Raw genomic sequence first — 19,132 nt, 5'->3', positions numbered from 1 at the left:
GGGACCCCCCAGCCGTGCTCAGCATCAGCAAAATGCACTAATGCAATGAACATGCAGCTCCTCCACCAGCTGCTCTGCACGGGGTACAACCCATTAGTGCAGCTGAGCTGGGTTTCAGGTCCATTTGTTTTAGTGCTGCTACCACAAGCCACCACACAGCATCCAGAAACCCAGAGAATACAGTTGTTCAAGGGGTTAGTTAAAACTGGGTAGCCAATCCATTAAAAATCCTCTGTGAGTGAAGGATAAACCTTCAGGCAAAAGGGGGAATGTCAGCATGGCAGGACCAAGTCGAGGTGCTGCTTTTCAGCTGGCAGTTACTTAGCTCTAAAATTAATGATTTGTTCATCTCTGACATTAAGAGCTAAATGCAACCTTTGCCCCCAAGAATTCACTGTACGAAAACCAGGCAGAAAAGTACAACCCTGAGTAATCCAGAGGAGGAAAAGCAACTGTTCGTTCACCTTTCATTTCTGTCAGCATAGATACACAACTTCTGAATTTTGGGATAAGTGACATTTTCAGAGGGAAGGGAGTGGGTGAGAGGACAACAAGCTTCCCACCAGCATTCTGGAGCCTGTGCCAACCATTACCTAAGACTGTTTGTATATTATTAATCTGCTTTTGTAATGATCTGCATTTCTGCAGCACAGTGACCTCAGCCCAATCTGAGAACATCCTGCTCTGCTCAGTGCAGGCAGAGGTGGAACATCTGCACACAGCTTTACCCAGCTCCTCACATATGGTTCATCTAGCTCCTAAAATAACCCTGACAATTGTGGTTGTCCATCACTGTCAACACTTTCTTCTGTACTTCAATTCTGACTTTAGTGCAAACACAAATATAAAACACACATCCAAGAAATATTTTTCCATCCAGATTGACCGAAGAGTCCTTCCCTTCCTTCGGCTCATTTTCTTTCAGCCAGTTGGACAAAACCTGTTTAAGGAGGCCATCAGCAACTCTTTTTTTATTCCACAGCTACTGACACAGGAATATGCTGTTCCTCTCCCCCCTCCTTCAGCTCCAAAGGACATTCCAGTCTTTTTTTCTCCTTCTTTTCTTTTTTATATTAGACTTTGGAAAGCCTTTAGTTTATCTATATGAAGGTTTTCCTAAACTGTCCCCACGAACTTCTGTTGGAGAATGGGGTATCAGACATTCAGATTTAGAAGGTGAATTATTTGAACCAACTATTTTTACTATTGTCTGCTAGCCACTCGGTGGTTTTGCTCAGCTAAGAGTGCAGCATCTTCAAAGCCTCAAAATTCTCAAGATGCCTCAAAGGAGAGTCGGACATGTTTGATGGAGCTTCTGAAGGAGGTGACTGCATGCAAAACAAAGAGCTCCACGCCGCTATTTTAACGGGTTTTCAATTCTGTTGCCAGGTCAGCAATGCTTCTTCCCCCAGTGTCACTCAGAGATGTCAAACCCCACAGCTGCATTGGGACAGGGAGCGTTTGTTTTATCAAGGAGGACATCACACGGTGCAGCTCTTTCCAAGCAAATAAATTTATCTGCTGTTTGACAGCACGGATTCCTCAGTGGCATTGCTGAGTTGTGCTACCCAGGAGGCTACTACGAGTGCACTACACACATGACTCCCAGCTATGAGTTTGACAAACATCCTTAACCATTTTATTTTTTCTTCCTGAGGCTTGATAATCCATCAAACTCACTGTTTGTAATGTGCTGCACAGCCCTTTGGGAAAAGGTTTTGATGCAACAAACCAAACTGCTGTTTATGACAAAGAATAAACAGGAACATGGACCTCAAAAAAATTAATTACAAAATTAATGAAACAAAAAACCCCCTATTTTTTCAGAACAATTCCCCTTCAAAGCAGGAAATAAACTTTTGAGTGAGGATTTAAGCATACGCTTTATTTCAATGCACATCTTCATCCAACACACCTGGAAGTCACCCACTCTTCCGAAATAATAAACCACTAACACCTAGTTACGTGTTCCTTCCAGCATCAGTTATCCAGGGACCATTATCTGCAGGGATCACTTTTCCTTTACTAGCCAGGGAATAGGAGTGAGGCAGATGAGATGCTGGTCTCCAAGGATCCCAAAAAGGGTAACAGCAATGCTGGGAACAGACCCAAGGCCTCCGAATGCTGAATCAAGCCATGCTGCTGCTCTGAGTCATCCCAGGAACTGTTTGCTGAACACGATAGAGCTTTTCAGAAGTTCCACATGCTGTGTCAGCAATTTGGGCACAAGAAGCGACTCCAAGTGCTCTAAGGTCAACTCATCAGCCCTGGCACTGATCCGTTCATCAAAGCCTGATGGCTGGAAGCTGTTATTTCTGGATTCTGCCTACATTTACAGTACTGAAGATTACTGGGAGATTAACGATCTTGCTCCCAGTGGGTAATCCTGCAGCAGGCACCATGGGCAACACACCTCCCAGCCTCAGCTGCTGTGTTTTGACAGCAACACACTGGATTTTTTCTACAAAAAAATTTTGGCTAACGGATGAGCAGCACTTTAAAACACTTTCTTAAAGAGTCCGCAGCGAAGGTAAAACAACCTATTTTTACTTTAATTTTGGCTGTAAGGATTGTTTTTAGCTCTCTCCAGTGATCAGAGATGCCAAAAAGCTTCAGTGAGTGATCTATGTCTTGGATGTGACACAGCATTTGAAAGAGGCGTATTCCTTACCTTTTCCAGGAGGAAACTGAAGCTAAAACTGCATCCATTTATCAATTACGTACCCTGTGGGATGACTTAAGCACTCAGGAGAAGTGATAGATGAGGTATTTTAAGCAGAGATAGCACACTTTACTGCCCTTTCTGGTAGTCTGCAGAGCTTCAGATTTGCAAGGAATACAATGACTAATGCATCCTGAACAAAACCAGAGCTGGGCATTGCATTCCTTTCAAGAACTCCATGTGGAAGAGGAGAGTATCAAATCTTAGTATTTATTTACGCAGCACATGCTCCCTGCCTGGCCATCTGGGTGCAGCAGGAAAGCAGACAGGACAAGACAGTATCTGACACAAAAAGCCAAGCAAAACACATCCTGGTAATGATTTAGAACAAAGACTTTTCTTGCTATTTTCCTCTCCGAAGTGGGAGCAGGTGACAGGAAAGCATTAACTGCTCCCATCCTCCCAAAAGGTGTAGGAAGAGCAAGAGCAAACTCCCTGGATTTCAAAGCAATAGAATGGCACCTTCCCACCACCAAAGAATTAGGCTTAAATCTCAGTAATACAATAAAATTCAAGGTGTAAATCTCGTGTATGTAAGTGACAGTGTTCCATATATTCCATACAAACCACTCCTGCCATAACAGCAAGTAATTTGTGTATTGCTCCAAAGGCTATGGTCTACTTTGGAGAATTCTCCAATAAATTCCCAAGTGCACACACAGCAGTAACACTCAGCCTGTGCCTTCCCCAAGTACAGTACCTGCCCTTTTCAAACAAAACACCGCTCAAACACTGGGCAACTTTGTTCTCAGTGCTGAAGAAAAGACACAATTATTTCAATAATTGTGTCATATCCTAACATTTGTAATGAGAAAGTAGGATGGCTGGGAAAGACAAACCCTCAGAGTAACAGGGAAGTGTATTTGATGTAGTGGGAGTTTCATTTTAGAGACATAACCTTCCTGGGTAATAAAACTCCTTCCAGAAGTCTCTCTTGAGGCTCCCCAAGGGAGCATTTGAACACACGGATTTTCCAAGCAACATCAAGCAGGAGAACTTCCAAGGAGTCCCATTAAAACTGATACTTTCCCAAGGACCAAAAAGCCCTGACTGGGTGTTTCTGTACCTGCGAGGCCAATCTCCTCATGGCCTCCTCCTGGCGCCGGCGCATCTCGGGGGTCCCCGGGCAGCTCCCGCTCGTCAGGGACGGGTGGGCAGGAGGCGGCTGGGTCAAGGGCAGCTCTCGGTTGGCATCCACATCTGTCCAAGGAAAAAGGTTAGGAATTGCCACAGGACAAGCACTAACATTATTATAGACCAGGCAGCTGCTGTTTTCTATGCATGGCAGTCAAAATACTTCCCACAAAATACTCTGGTTGGGATTTCACGGATTTCCAGGCCAGAGGCTCCTCAAGAAACTTCTTTTGGAAGCAGGAAAGGACCACTAAGAAAAAGCCTTGAAGCTTGTCTTATTCATCTTCCCCACCATAATTAGATCGACTTTAAAATAATGACAATAATGGAGTGAACTGGGCACTCTGGAAGGCTCTGCCTTCAGGTTTGGTGGATTTGAATGCAGAGCTCTCCTGCTCTGCACTTCTGCCAACAGACCTTCCCTTGTTATGAACAATCGCTGGTTAATTTGGTTCCAAGTCCTCCTTCAGCACAGACAGCCAATTTTTCTGAATTACAGGCCTGTTTTCTAACATAAATAAATGAAGAGTCCCAGCTAACACAGCCATCTGAAGCCCATTAATTTAATCAGGGGGAGAGGAGCAGGAGCAGCACCAGGATCTGGAAAAGGCTTGCAAGCAAATAATAAATTATTCTGGAACCACCTCTGGCAAGTTTAACTGTGTTCTAGTGCATTTTATCTCCTTCTTTTGCCTGGCAAAGCAGAAATTGGCTTTACCAGCAGATTGCTACAGAAGATCATCCACCTGGCCTTTGTGGGTAACATTCCCAAACCATTTTTATTTTCACTCCTAAGTACTCATATGGAGGATTTTTGAATGACACCACGACATGCAGCACTTGGTGATGTTTAATTACCAATTGTTTTAAGAACAACACCACTCTGAAGTGCAGTCTGTGCTGGCAGAGGATTCTCCTGACTGGATTGCTGCAGTGCATCCCTGAGCTTGACTGAAAATAATCATGCAAACAATGACCCATTTAATGGCAAACAACAGAGGAGGTTGACTGCTGCTTCCATAATTAAACCCTGAATGTGTTAGAATGAGGCACATTCTTGATTCTGAGCATAACACCACTGTCACCTGTATTAATTTTCCGAGACAGGAATTGGAAGTATGAAGCTGTATTGAAGCCAGTTTAATAACGCTGACTGCACAACTGCCGTAGCAGAGTCAGACCACCTGATTAGCACTTATTAATTAGCATAGATTTAATAAGCATAATAGAGTCTTTTTCAGCATGTGGAAAAAAAGTGACAAAGAAACTTATCACAAAATCGGAGATGCATCATAGAATATCCTGAATTGGAAGGGACCTGCAAGGATCTTGCAGAGTAATTACTATCTTCTATAGCTAGACTAGTTCTTGTGATCTCTTTAGGAAATCAAGTCAAATTAATAATTGATTCTGAAGGTTTCCATCCTAATAACTAACAGTGAGGAATCATTCAGCTTTCAACTTCATGGACATAGCAGAGTGAACTAAACAATGTGTTAGGTGGGACCAAGGATCTTCATCATCTGTGCGTGAAGGGTGCAGGGCACCTCGTGTGACAAATCCAGCTTTTAGTCCAGAAGTCCACAGTCATCTCTTTAATGTCCACCATCATCCTAAGCAGACTGGGGACACACACTCGCAGCTGGTGCACTGCAGAGCTGTAGTTAAAATATAGAAACAAGCTCTGCCCTTCACTCACATTGTTCATTTAACTCTGACAAGTGACACTACTCACCATGCCAACCGCTGGTGACATTTCAGCTCTTCCTTTTCTTCCGACAGGGCAAGAGCACAGCATTCCAGTAAACAGATTTAACTACAGCTTCACTGAGGTAAGTGACCTACATCCTTAAAGATACCTTCAGGTACCTAACTCAGTATTTTTAGTCCTGTCTTACTCGCTTACTGAGCGCTGAGTGATTTTAAAATGTTGTCATCTTCACCTGAAAACCTGCCAGCACATAATGATGGGAATTGGATGGGACCAGAGGAGGTAGAGCAATCCTGGGTCCTGAGCCTACATGGGCTCGTTACCCACATGGAATATTATACCGTGATTCAATGAGATAAACAATCCGTATGGGAAGAAGAATGCACTGGCATGGATTCATAGTCATAGAATACCAGCTGCCTGATCCAGCTGGAGATGGCATGAGCAGGGGGATTGGACTACATGACCTTTAAAGGTCACTTCAAACCCAAACCATTCTGTGATTCTATGATTCGAAAATTTCTCCCAATCAGAGAAAGTCTGTGATGTTTCTAAGCCAGACAAGTCAGAGACAGACTACTCTGACTCTTCAAAAAGCAGCTTTGGAACAGGAGCAGTATAAAAGCTGCCTGCAGCAGTACCTAGAGGGACTCCAAGAGAGCTGAAGAGGGACTTTACACAAGGGCATGGAGTGATAGGACAAGAGAGAATGGCCTCAATCTGAAGGAGGGTAAATTTAGATCAGGTATTAGGAAGAAATTGTTCCCTGTGAGGGTGGGGAGGCCCTGGCACAGATTGTCCAGGGAAGCTGTGGCTGCCCCATCTCTGGGAAGTGTCCAAGGCCAGGCTGGATGAGGCTTGGAGCAACCTGGGCTAGTGGAAGGTGTCCCTGCCTATGGCAGGGGGTTGGAACAAGATAATCTTTAAAGTCCTTTCCAACCCAAACCATTCAGGGCTTCTATGACATATTTCTCACAGGTCCTTCCCTTGCTTGACAACAAAGACTAAGCTGATTTCTTGGGCCTGAAGAGAAATGGGGTTATTTCAGCCAAGAGCATTCTAAAAGCTGGCGTAAAAGCTCTCTGAGTTTTGGAGACCTCCGTGCTGCTGTCCTTACGTTTCGGAGAGGCGTGGGGGCTGTCGGAAGCGATCTGCCTCATCCTGGTGCCGTGGCAGCTGAGCGCGACCAGCCTGGAGATGATGGCGGTTTTCCCGAAGCCGATGTTGCCGACGATCACCACGCCGCGGTTGATGCTGCTGTTGGAGCTCTGCAGCTGCGCATCGATCTCGTGGAACACCCAGTCCCGGCCCACGAATACGGACTCAGTGGTGATGCTGGGCACCTCGAAGAGCAGCGGCTTCAGGGAGATGTCAGGGGGTCTGTAGGGTGCGAAGCGCACTGAAAAGGGAGACGTGGGGAGAACATCAACACCCATGCCAGAGGGGAAAGCAGAGTTTGGAAATGGATGTTTTATCTTGCACAGAAATCTTTCCGTTGCGAAAGGTGAAAAGAAAACACAGTTCTGTATCACCCACAGTTTGTTGTGGAAGCATCTGTCTCATCCACGGTATTTTCCACCAAAAGAGTTGAGGATATTACAGTGAGTAGCTTGAGCTGGAGAAATATTGTGGCTGAAGAAATTAATTTTCTTGCTTAAATCAACCACAATTAAAGGCCCTGGGCAGAATGCTGCACTCTGCACAGCACCTCCTGGAAGACAGGATTGATGGTTCAACGTAGACACACACATGTGTGTTCACCTGTTCAATCCAATGAGCCCACAACAATCTCAGCACCTACAAGTGTTAATTCAATCTAAGCAAAGTTATTTCAATTCTTCTAAAGTAAGTAAGTTAAACCAGATTGCTGTCAGGATGTTCCGTTTGGCAATTGTAACATTTTCTCTTTTCACAAGGAAAAATGATGTTTTAAAGCAACATAAAGTTATCAAGAAGAGTAAGAAATACCACCCCAACAGACCACCTGTGCTGGTGCTGATGAAAGACTGCAAATTCTGTAGAACCCAAGCAACAAATTAAAATAGAGAACTGAAACACTGCCCACCATATGCAGCCAGGCTCTTTCCTGTGGCTGAAAACTTCAATTCAAGCAACCCAGATCTGGGTGTATTATGTTAAATTAAGCAAATGTCCGAGTTTATTTCCTTTACTTGCTTTAGACTGCAACTTTTGGATAGTAGGGAAAATTTCTTCACTTAAAGGGCTGTTCAGCCCTGGCACAGGCGCAGGGCAGTGGTGGAGTCCCCATCCCTGGAGGGATTTAAAAGCCATGTGGATGTAGCACTTGGGGACACGGGTCAGTGGTAGCCTCAGCAGTGCTGGGGGACTGGTTGGATTTGATGAACTTACAGGATGCATTAAGGTAATGACTCTGTGATTCTTTCAAATGTCATCTTAAACATCTACATCCACTGGGATAAACCAGTTCCTATTTTTCCAGGCCTCTGTGCCTAAAAAGGCTAAACTATTTTTTAGTGTTTCTAAGAAGCACCCAAAACTGTCTTACCCACAAGGCAACAGTATCAAACACATACAGTGAGGAAAATCCCTTCGAAATTACAGAAACAACTTAAGGAAAACAATCCACTGCCATATTACATACACAGAGCAACAATATACTGGGGGAGTGGGAACCATCCTCTCCTCCATCCCAAACCTTAACCAAAAATCTTGGTTCTTCCCACCCTGCAGCACTGTTGACATTTGCTTTTTGGAGAAGAAAACCCACAGTACATCTCAGCCATCAGCTTGTGCCATGGGTTACAGCAACCTGAACAGCCTCAAATCCCCAGGGATGAAAACAGGGAAAACAAAAATTGCCATCCCCATCCTATTAAAAACCTGTCACTGGGATGAATCCTTGCTCTTAGTTTTGGGATTCCTCTACTGCTCTCCTGCTTAAAATAACTGATTTAACAATAAATAGTAGAAACAATCTCCCATTTAGTCTCTCTCACTGAGATTTTGGAACACTGGGAACAGACAGTGGGCTGTAACGTGTCCCCCAGCACAGGGCCAGGAATGTCTTCACTCTTTCAGCCCAGTGTCAAGACTAGGGATATTAAAATTAAACCCAAGTTTAGGATTTCCAGCTGGAAAAAAGAGCTGCTATTTGTAACAGCCCAGATTGATGCAATTTCACAGCAATAGGTGCAAAATGCAGCATTTCAGGGAAGAACCTCCCCCTGCATATGCAATGACATGAAAATATTTCCAAATAGTGATGGTTTGCTTTTTCACATCTTCTTCTCCTTCTCTTTTTAAAAACAGCACAGCACCTCAACTAGGATCAGAAACAAATTCCAAAAAAGTTGAAACGCTGCTGCTATTCTCATGCAACTGTCACAAAAAGGGGGGGGAAAAAGAACAAAATGCAGAAGGAAAATATGTAGTGCTATAAGGGTTTTAAAAGTGTGTCTGGAAAACAATTTGATTCTGTTCCTACAATAAAGTTGAATGTTTTGGATGCAATCACTGCAAATTACACAGCCTTGGCAAGCTGCTGCCTCTGAACATATGGAAATTTTGTCTGTCAAACTTTGCTTTCTTCACTTACTGCCTGCTAATGCACTTCTAGAACTGCCTCAGCAGCCAGGAGGATTTCATTACAGACTGCCATCCAGAGCTCAGAAATCCACTCTTTGGGGGGCTCACGTGTTTGGTACAAAGCCCAGCCAGGCTGTACCAGGTCAAGCGTTTTGGGTGAAAACCCAGCCTGTGCCTTCCAGCTCCCCAGTTCCTCACCCTAAGATGGTGGGCTCAAAAAAAAAAAAAAAAAAAAATCCCCTAGAGAACAGGAAAGTTTCATGTATGGCCAAAAGAAACCCCTCTTCTATGCACAGGGGAGAATAAACCAGTCTCACGGCACAGAAACAACCTAAATATATCCCAAATGAGCTTTCTCGGTCATTTACTCATCTGTGCAACAACAAATGATGGGGCTGAAGCATTAGCCTGGTGATCTGCTGCAGACTCAGGGCTGTCACAGTGACAACTTAAGCATGTGGTCAAAGACTAAGCTCAGATTAAAAGAGGGATGTAAGTTGAAGGGTGGGCTGAAATCCCGAGGACACGGAGCAAATTGAGCTGGAGCTGCCCGGGAATAAACAAAACACCAAAATGTCAGCCCTGGCTCCTCTTCTCATTGCTAACGTCTTGTTTGTGGAATTTGCCACAAAGAACCACAAAAATTTCCCCTCTAAAAAGGCTTTTCAGAAGTCAAAGGGCTGCCTGAATATGGGCATTGTGAGCATTCCTACAAGCACTGGCCGAGCTGGCGGCCCCGTCACTGCCCTGGGCTCCTTCCCCACTGGCACACTGCAGAATGCAAGGGGGAACTGCAATCCCTGACCTTGATCGAAAAAATAAGAAAAAACAGTAGTAGTCTCCACAGAATTTCTCATTTTTAATACCTTATCAAAGTATTAGGCCCAAGGAGACCAGCTGAGAGCTGGGGGTGTTCATCCTGGAGAAGAGACAAGAGGAGGCTCTGGGATGACCTTATTGCAGCCTTTCAGTGCCTAAAGGGGCTCCAAGAGAGTAGGAGAGGGACTTTGGACAAGGTCCTGAAGGGACAGGACAAGGGGGAATGGCCAGAGGGCAGGGTTGGATGAGATACTGGGAAGGAATTGTTCCCTGTGAGGGTGGGCAGGCCCTGGCACAGGGTGCCCAGAGAAGCTGTGGCTGCCCCATCACTGGAAGTGTCCAAGGTCAGGCTGGACAGGGCTTGGAGCAACCTGGGCTAGTGGAAGGTGTCCCTGCCCATGGCAGGGAGTGGAACAGGATGGTCTTTAGGGTCCCTTCCAACCCAAACCATTCCGAGATTCTGGTTTTCCCAGGGACATGGATGAAGTGGCTGCTGTCCGGGCTCCCCACTCAGACACCCCCACGACTGGGAAGCCCCAAGAGCTCCGTTGTGCTCCTACCTCGCAGGTCCTGCTGGGCCCGGGCGCTGGCCACGCTCTGCCGCGGCATCCGCAGCGACGTGCGCAGGGGAGTGTGTCTCTGCTCATCCAGGTAAGCCAGATCTTCCAGGTGGGCTGAGCTGGTGGCTGTCACAAGAAAGCAAAAGAACTACATCACATCTGGCTTCTGGATCTCATACTCTGGTTATTGTATTTTTCGTTTTTTAATGAAAATACACGGCGACGTAACTACCTTGAGACAGCAGAGCTGATGGGCACTAAGTCCAATTTCCCCTAGGAATTGGTATTTGCTCTGGTTTGGTCTCCTGTTGGTGCTCCCAAATAAAAGAAGATATATGGAAAATGGAGACATGGAGTTTCTTGTATCCGATCTCAGTTCTGCCAATCACAAACTCAGTCATGTCTGTGCAAAGCTGACAGGGACACTCAACATTTCCTACAGGTGAAAGACAACTCACCAGTGCAGTTTATGCTGAAGCCCACAATCTCATCTTCATTTATTTTAGAGGTATTTAATTTGGATATTAACATTTATGTGTCCCTAAAGGCAGAATTAGTGGCAGAAAAACTAAACTTTCAACAGCCCAGCAAAAATACATGAATAAATGAGGAAAATGTTATCTGAACTAACGAAGATAACTTTATTATTCCAATGTGACTTGCTCATGGGAGAATTCAGTTTTCTTTACAATGCTGGAATAAACAGGAATAATTTACTGCTCTCTGCTGAAGGTGCTATCACTACACTGATGAACACAGTTGGGGCAGACAAGAACTAACACTGGCCACAAAGCTTCTGCCATGGTGATGATTGGAAAAGAGGAGAAAATGTGGCTTAAAAAAGTAATTTGAATTCCTTGTATCTGAATTTACCCACTGTTCTGCCATTTCAGACCATTTTCAGCCAAGGCATTTACAGACTATTACAAAGCAAAGGAACTTCACTGCATGAAGTCATCCTCCCCATTATAAACAGAAAACTTTAAAATAAGTCTGTGCAGATTACCAGCTCTGGTGTTGTTCTGATAAGCATTTCCAAAATTCACATTAAACATTTACCCATAGAAATCAGTACTAGGCTGCCCAGCACTCTCTATCCAATACTGCTTTTATTTCTTCAGTTTTTGGTCAATTACCATAACAAGATTATTATTTTAACTTAAACTAATTCATTAAATGACTTCTCCAAAGACTGCCTGTGAAGCTGACATTAATGATTTACTGTGAATTGGCTAAATATTTTGATGCAGCTCTTCAGAGTTGCTCAGGGCACCGGACTTTGGATCCTTCCTCCTTGTGACCCAACACAAGATGCAACACTTCAACAAAACTGGAAGGCAGAACATTTTGAAACTAAGAGGAACACTTTTTTCATACAATTCTTAATGACCATGTAAACACCTTTATAAGATGGTGTTGCAGTCAAAACATAAGCAAGATTCAGAGACCTGGGGTGGGGAGAAGGGGCTTAAACTTGTCAGCAACTTTTAATGCTGTTCTTCTATTGCCTAAATTCTCTATTTTAAGGAAGAGAGTAAGAGAGAAAGGGACAGAGGACAAAAGATAAACAGGAGGAAGAAGTAGAAGAAGAAGGAGAAGGAGAAGGAGAAGAAGGAGGAGAAGGAGAAGAAGGAGAAGAAGGAGAAGAAGGAGAAGAAGGAGAAGAAGGAGAAGAAGGAGAAGAAAAAAACCATCCTGGTCTGTTTTTAGACGTTCTTCATGCTCTTCTACTCATGCAAAGCTGATTACATGCTCACTGTGAAGGACTGATTAAGGATGAGATGCTGCAATCAGACAGAAGGGCCTTTAGCAGGGACATGGGTTATTTTCTGTTAGCTTTGAGTCCTCAACCTACTCCCAGCATTGCTCTCAGGGTCACTCCTGGCCCCCAAAATGTGCCTTTTGCACGGCAATTTCTGTCCAATTTTGCAGTGTCACTAAGCCAGAAGATCTGCAGGGGAAGAAGAAGAGCAGGTGTCACTACAGCACACCCAGGCAGAGCCAAAGTGTCCCAGGGATACCCAGCGCCAGGACAGGAACCATCATCTTGCCCAGGAGCCTGGTACCACGTCAGGCAGGCTGGGCCTTCTTGCTCCAGCCTTCATCCCTACATCCATGCCAGAGAGTGCCTCCACAGGCTGGACAGGGCTCTGGGCAGTCTGGTCTCGTTGGAGACGTCCCCGTCCATGGCAGGGGATAGACCAGCCAGCCTTAAAGCTCTCTCTCAACCCACACCATTCTACTGCTCTTCAGTCTCTCATTCAAATCAAGGAAAGACCATCAAGTCTGCTTGCTCCAAAACAATAATTGTTCTGTTTCCTGAGAAGAACTGCAATCCTGACAGTACCTTTGGTTTTTCTTTTAAACAGTTAAGGAGTCTCCATTTCCACCTCTATCCTGTCTGTGAGATGAGCACCAGCTGCAACCCCAGATGCTTTGCAGAGGTGGACTGTGTCTTTCTTTTTTCTCTTGGACTTGTTTTTCTTTTTGCTCTTCTCACTGCCAGAGAAGAGCACAACGATGGTCAGTGGCCTGATTCACTTTGGTCCTGCAAGAAGTGAGGAGATATTTCTCAGCAGCCCAAAGACAGGCTCCCTTCCCATCTTCATCATCATCACCATCTTCTACAGCTGCGACAGAGGAGACTCGATGTCTACTGCGAGATCCATTGCAGGTTTTGCCATGGGTTATTTTCCCAACTGTCAGTCCAACTACCCTGCCACAGCTCAGACTGATGAACTGAGATTTATCTTCCTGGTTTAGAACTGAGAAATAATTAAAGAGGTCTAAGGCCAGAGGAACCAGAAGCACTTTTTCCTGAGAATATGCCTCGGTACTTCAAAAATTTTGCAAGATCAATTTATCTTAGAAAATATAATATTAAACTGTTGAAAGCTTCCCCTAAATCCTGAACCATATCCTACATAATGAGACACAGTGACTGCAGATAAAACACCACGGAGGGAATAATTTCCTCCTCAGAAATAGTATTTGCATACTGCAGATGCAATTCTCCCAGGGAAACAGCAAACAGTGGAAGATAATTCAGTGCCAATGCACTATTTGAGCAACAAACACAAAGCAACCTGACCTGAAATAGAGATTTGGTGACCTAAGTAGGGGGTGGACTCTGCAGAGGGGATCTCTGGGGGAGATGGGGAGAAGACGGGAAGGGCGTTGCTCCTCTTCTCTGAGTGAAGGGATTCAGCTCACCCTGAGGTCATCTTGTTCCAACCTCCTGCCATGGGTGTGTTCTCAAACCCACAAAATTTATAGGCATTTCTGCAAATCCTGCCCTCAGGTTCAACAATAACGGCTTCAAAGTGCCAGAGGGCAGGGTTAGATGGGATACTGGGAAGAAAGTCTTCCCTGTGAGGGTGGGGAGGCACAGGTTGCTCAGAGAAGCTGTGGCTGCCCTATTTCTGGAAGTGTCCAAGGCCAGGTTGGAGAGGACTTGGTGCAACCTGGTCTAGTGGAGGGAGTCCCAGCCTACGGCGAGGGGTGGAACTGGATGGTCTTTAAGGTCCTTTTCAATGCAAACCATTCTGGGATTCTGTGATTCCGTTAATACACTGTTCTAGTGGATAAAGAATTTAAGTTTGCAACTAATAATGTATTTGCTGCTATTCTGTATTCTCCAAGAGAAAAAGAACAGAGCTGGTACTATATAAGGGCATTTTAATTCTCTATTAATATTTAAACAGACCTTATAAACGATGCATGTGGTCTGAATAACACCAGATTTCATGTTTCATTTCACAGGTAATGGAAATAGAATGAGACATTCGTTGTGTACACGGAATGCAAACTTCCATAAGAAATCTGGGTTTGTTCAAAAATCTGAATGCCCAACTCCAATGCCAAGGGTCTCCCTTAGGCAGCACAGCTCCCCTTCCCACTCCAAGTCCGTGCTCTGCCAGGCTGGCTGCCCAGGCAGGCAGCAGTGCCCTTTCCAACCCATGAGGGCTTAATTCCATAAAATTACCTGATGATGTCTGTACTCTGTGTAGTAACTCAGCATTGCTCACCATGAGGAGCTGGTGTGCAAGATGTGCTCCCACTGCTCCCACAACTGGGCTTCTAAAAAGGGCCACATAAGTGGTAATGCTTGAATCTCAGAGATTTACCAAGACCTGGATGTACTCTACCAAATCTATCATCCCATTTTGGTATTTACGTTATGCAACAAAGAGCAAGATGAGATTAACTGTAGAATCATGGAATAGTCTGGGTTGGAAAGGACCTTAAAGCACATCCAATGCCACCCCCTGACATGGGCAGGGACACCTCCCACTAGCCCAGGTTGCTCCAAGCCCTGTCCAACCTGGCCTTGGACACTTCCAGTGATGGGGCAGCCACAGCTGCTCTGGGCACCCTGTGCCAGGGCTTCACAGGGAAGAACAGGTTGTAAGAACTACTCCCAGTTGTAAACTGCTCAGTGACAGCAGGGACATGACACATTCAGTGACTGCACTTTGTAAGCTGCTATAAAAAAGGATATTTCTGTGCTGTTTTGGAAGATATTTGGGGAGAACATTAAAAAAAAAAAAAAGCTAGAAAGAAAAAAAGGAGGGAAAAAAAGCCATCAGGTATAGGTGCTGCTATGCTTTGCTTCCCAAGAACAGACCGTTTGTATACAAATTCAACTGCATTTGAAAACAAATAAGAGAAGATGAGCCTGTTTTAGCAAAGCTGTGAATTCATGATTACCTTAAAATGTGGAATACCATAGAATACCACTAAAGGAAAGGCAGCTTTTTGCCCCACTCCCAGCTACACTTTGTCTCCACACTGAAGACCTCGAGGCTTACAGTTAATACACCTGTTTTCTGATGGGTTAATTTCAGCTGGATTAGTCAACTAATCTGGTTTATCAAGTGGCCACCCAATGTGTGCCACTGGAGCCAGGACATGGAATCGGCAGCTCAGCATTAACTCTTTGAGCAGTGTCACATTCGAGACAGACTTAAATCAACCCTGAAACTACACTTGTCTTCCCTTTCCCACCATTCAGGCACAAAGACAATGAGGTTAAACTGTTTGGGGAAAACCACCCACATAAATCCATTACCTAAACCCCATAATTTTCTGGTGCCATAAGCATTTGGACCTAATATGTGATAATTTGATGTTAAAACGTTAAGCCAAATCTTGAATTCTCATCATAGTTACCTCCATGATTAAACCTGGGACATGAACTGTGTTAGCTGTCATAGTACCTAAAAGCAGCAAAATCCCTACCAAAAAATAAACATCCAGAAGGAAAAGTTGTTCCTGAACTTTGCTGGATAGATAGCTTCCTCTTGAAATAATATTTGCCTCTAAATGCACCAAGCAAGTCAACAACTGCCAAAGACAATTAAATCAACACACATGTATTTAAATTTATGGTGCCCAGCCTACTCTGTTTGCTTTGGAAGGTGTTTACACAGTGTCATTTATAAGGAAGTCATCTAAAGTAAGCAGGCTACGCAAGTGGAGTTCTCCAGTTTTTTCCTATCCCTTCTTTCCAGTCTCAAATACCAGGTTTTCAGTCTGTGCTGCATCTCCATGCTCCGTGCTTGTACTTCACCATCTATAAATCTCATTTCTACATTGCTTTTAGGTCTGTGACTGGCTAAAGTGGGATTAAAAAGGAAACCTAATCCAGTTATGCAACGCAGCCTGGTTCACCAAGGGATGCTGATTTAACAGACAATATCCCAGGCTCTTTGGGCTATCTCTCAGACTCATCTCTGGGTCTTCTGGAAGTCTGAATTCAAAGTGTGGATTTCTCCATGTATCTACACAGACACACAGACAACACATTTTACCCCAGAGAAGTTACCCAGCAAGAAAAAAATATGGGGCAATAAAGGAACAGGGAGTAATTCCAGGCAAGCAGCTTTGCAGCAAAGCTTTAATATTTCTAATCCCATCTCTTTTTTCTGCTCTGCTGTTACCAGCTTCAGGGGGACACTCAGCAGGCTGGTAAAAGACACCAATAAGGTATGGCACAGCAGCATTTAGAAACGTTTCAAAGAGCAGACATGAATTTAAATGAAAATAATGTTGATTTTATGCCAAGACAAAAAATGTTAAGTCAGTAGCAAATGCCAGGTGCTGTGAGGTGTGAGATGTTTGGGGCACAGTCCACCATGAGAGATGGAACCCAGAGCAAATCCTCTGTAGACAGAAGGTACCAGCACTCTCTTAACTCCAGAGCTCTTAAGATCTTCAGAGAACATTGGACACTTGATTTTACTTGCAATGAATTCTTTGAAATAGTAGAAATGGCTATGATGTCTTGGCACCTTAAACCCAAGACATTTGCATTGTAATGACAGCAAATAATCTGGTTTTTTCTTTTTAAATTATATTCCCCTGTAATTTTGTTGTACAATTTTGTAAGAAAGGGATGGTGAACTGCTGAAATAACCACTGGACACCATCAGAAATGGTTTTCCACACAGGAATTTTCCATTTAGAACCAATAAGTCAAACAAAAAAACAATTTTCATGATTCTTAAGGACAATGACTCCAGAAAGGAGATTTCTTCTTGGATAAGGAAACACAAGAAGGGCTGTGACATCCACGTGCCGTGTCTGGCTCTGACCTAAAGGCACAAACATGAATTTCTTACCTGCCACTGAATTTGGCCGTGGCATAAGGTAGAGAGGAATTGACTGCACTGATTGGGACAGGACGGTCTCCAGGTTCCTCTCGGGGATTTTGTTGAGGCTGTAGGTGGAGGCTGTCATGTTCTCGTCCACACGGTACAGGCAGGAGTCCATGCTGGATTTCTGGGATTGCCAAGGTTTCAGGTTTCCTCCAGATCCAAGTTCCTTACTGCTTTCCCCTCCATATTTAGTACGTTCCACATTTTCAGAGTAACTTGTCAAAGTAGCTTGAAGGAAGAAATTATAAACAAAATGAGTAACAAAGCAAGAATGGCTTGAACACACACTGCTCAATGCCGAGCTGAGCCATGCAAGAATCAAAAATTCATCATATTTTCCACATCCCCATAAATCAGAGATTATGGATTTTAGTTTAACGATACTGTTTCTGCTTAAGGCTTCTAAAAGAACATTTAAGCTCTAATGTTTTGGCTCATACCATTAAAAGCCATTTGTAATTACAAAGAGTATTAAAAATTCTGTGCTGCATTGTATTCAAATACATCATTCCAGAAAGAAGAGAAATTATTTAGGAGGAAACATTATCACGGCTCCTCATGTCTTTTAATTGGCATCAGAGTTTCTACTTTTCCATTTCCAGGAAATGTTTGCTGAAGTTTGCAAGGTCTTGCAAGGTCTGACATTCAGAAGCCTCCACTGACCTGCCTGAACCTGCTCCCATGGATTAGTTTGGTTCAGAAACTGAACCCCTTATCTCATTTGACTGACAGAAAGTTTTTATGAAGCTTTAACTGTAATCCACTCATTTTCCCTTATATTATTTCATTTTACAGACGAGGATTGGTGCTATATTGACTTTCCCACTGAGAACTGAAAACACTCAATTGATCCAGAACACCCCCATCTTCTCCCCACTTGTATTTTCTCTTCTGGATTCCGGTGTAGTTATCCCCTGGCTGTAAACCCCTTTGGGCTATTGACTTTCCTCTCATCTTTAGTCCCCCATATGTTCATTCAAGGTCATAATCTTAAGTCCCTGAGACAAGGTCCCAACACACACACATTTTATCTGCATGTATCACAGAATCATAGAATGGTTTGGGTTGGAAGGGACCTTACAGCCCATCCAGTTGCCCCCACCCTGCTATGGGCAGGGAAACCTTCCCCTATCCCAGGGTGTACCAAGCCCCATCCAACCTGGCCTTGGACACTTCAGGAACGGGGCAGCCACAGCTGCTCTGGGAAACTTGTTCTTTATCCATCCCAACAGACTCCACAATGGCTTCAACCTTCACCCCTATTTCTACGGCTTTATTTGTCAGTATTGGATTTCTTTCTAGGCAGTGGGCTCGATATCTTTGCATCCCATCAAATGTTCCAAAATTTAGTTGCTTGCAACATATTTTGTAATTTAAAACCAACACATGCAGCTGCTAAGAACTGGTACTTATTTGTTGGCATTTATACATTGGCTTGCTGTCAGGTAAACATATTTATGATTTAGGATAAGAAAATTAGATAAAAACAGAAACCAGCTGTTCACACACTTCTCTTGCTCCCTCATATTGTTTAAGAAATATGTTTGAAATTATTATCTAGAAAAATCTCCATTTCAAAGTCTGGGTTTGCAGGGCAAGGCATGCCATGTTGTCTATTCACAGAAAAAAACTCCATTGATCCAAAAAAATCCATTAATTTTAAAAGCCTATCTCAGTATGTGTCTAATTAGTCTTTGTAGAAACAAATCAGCAGCTGACATCAGTCATCTTCTAACACATCAAACTGAGGAAAAACAAAATAACTATGTGTCAAAATAAGTTTTTGCTAAATGAAACAACAAAAAAAGAGCTAGTAAGTCGTGCTGCCCCTTTTTCTAATCAACAATTTGTGTTCATTTTAAAGGTAATTTTCTCTGGTTTACACTAAAACTGTTTTATGTGCAAACTCGTCACTGAATCAGGTATTTAGGACTGTTCCCTGTGGATTAATTTACCTGCT

The 19,132-nt window shown here is 43.8% G+C and overlaps 1 protein-coding gene across 1 annotated transcript in view; it reads right to left on the bottom strand.

Moving 5' to 3' along the window:
* TANC2 (tetratricopeptide repeat, ankyrin repeat and coiled-coil containing 2) overlaps window positions 1–19,132 on the bottom strand; it is a 164,910-nt gene that overhangs the window by 54,170 nt on the left and 91,608 nt on the right. Inside the window, exons 7-10 of the mRNA XM_017740549.1 lie at window positions 17,137–17,400; window positions 10,514–10,639; window positions 6,685–6,966; window positions 3,789–3,922 (exon numbers count right to left, since the gene is read on the bottom strand). Of these exons, the coding sequence (XP_017596038.1) occupies window positions 3,789–3,922; window positions 6,685–6,966; window positions 10,514–10,639; window positions 17,137–17,400 (806 nt within the window). The remainder of the gene's footprint in view (window positions 1–3,788; window positions 3,923–6,684; window positions 6,967–10,513; window positions 10,640–17,136; window positions 17,401–19,132) is intronic.

This window comes from Corvus brachyrhynchos, unplaced genomic scaffold (assembly GCF_000691975.1).
Source record: "Corvus brachyrhynchos isolate BGI_N302 unplaced genomic scaffold, ASM69197v1 scaffold47, whole genome shotgun sequence".
NCBI classification, from domain to species: Eukaryota; Metazoa; Chordata; class Aves; order Passeriformes; family Corvidae; genus Corvus; species Corvus brachyrhynchos.
This window is presented reverse-complemented; position numbering and strand designations above follow the sequence as displayed.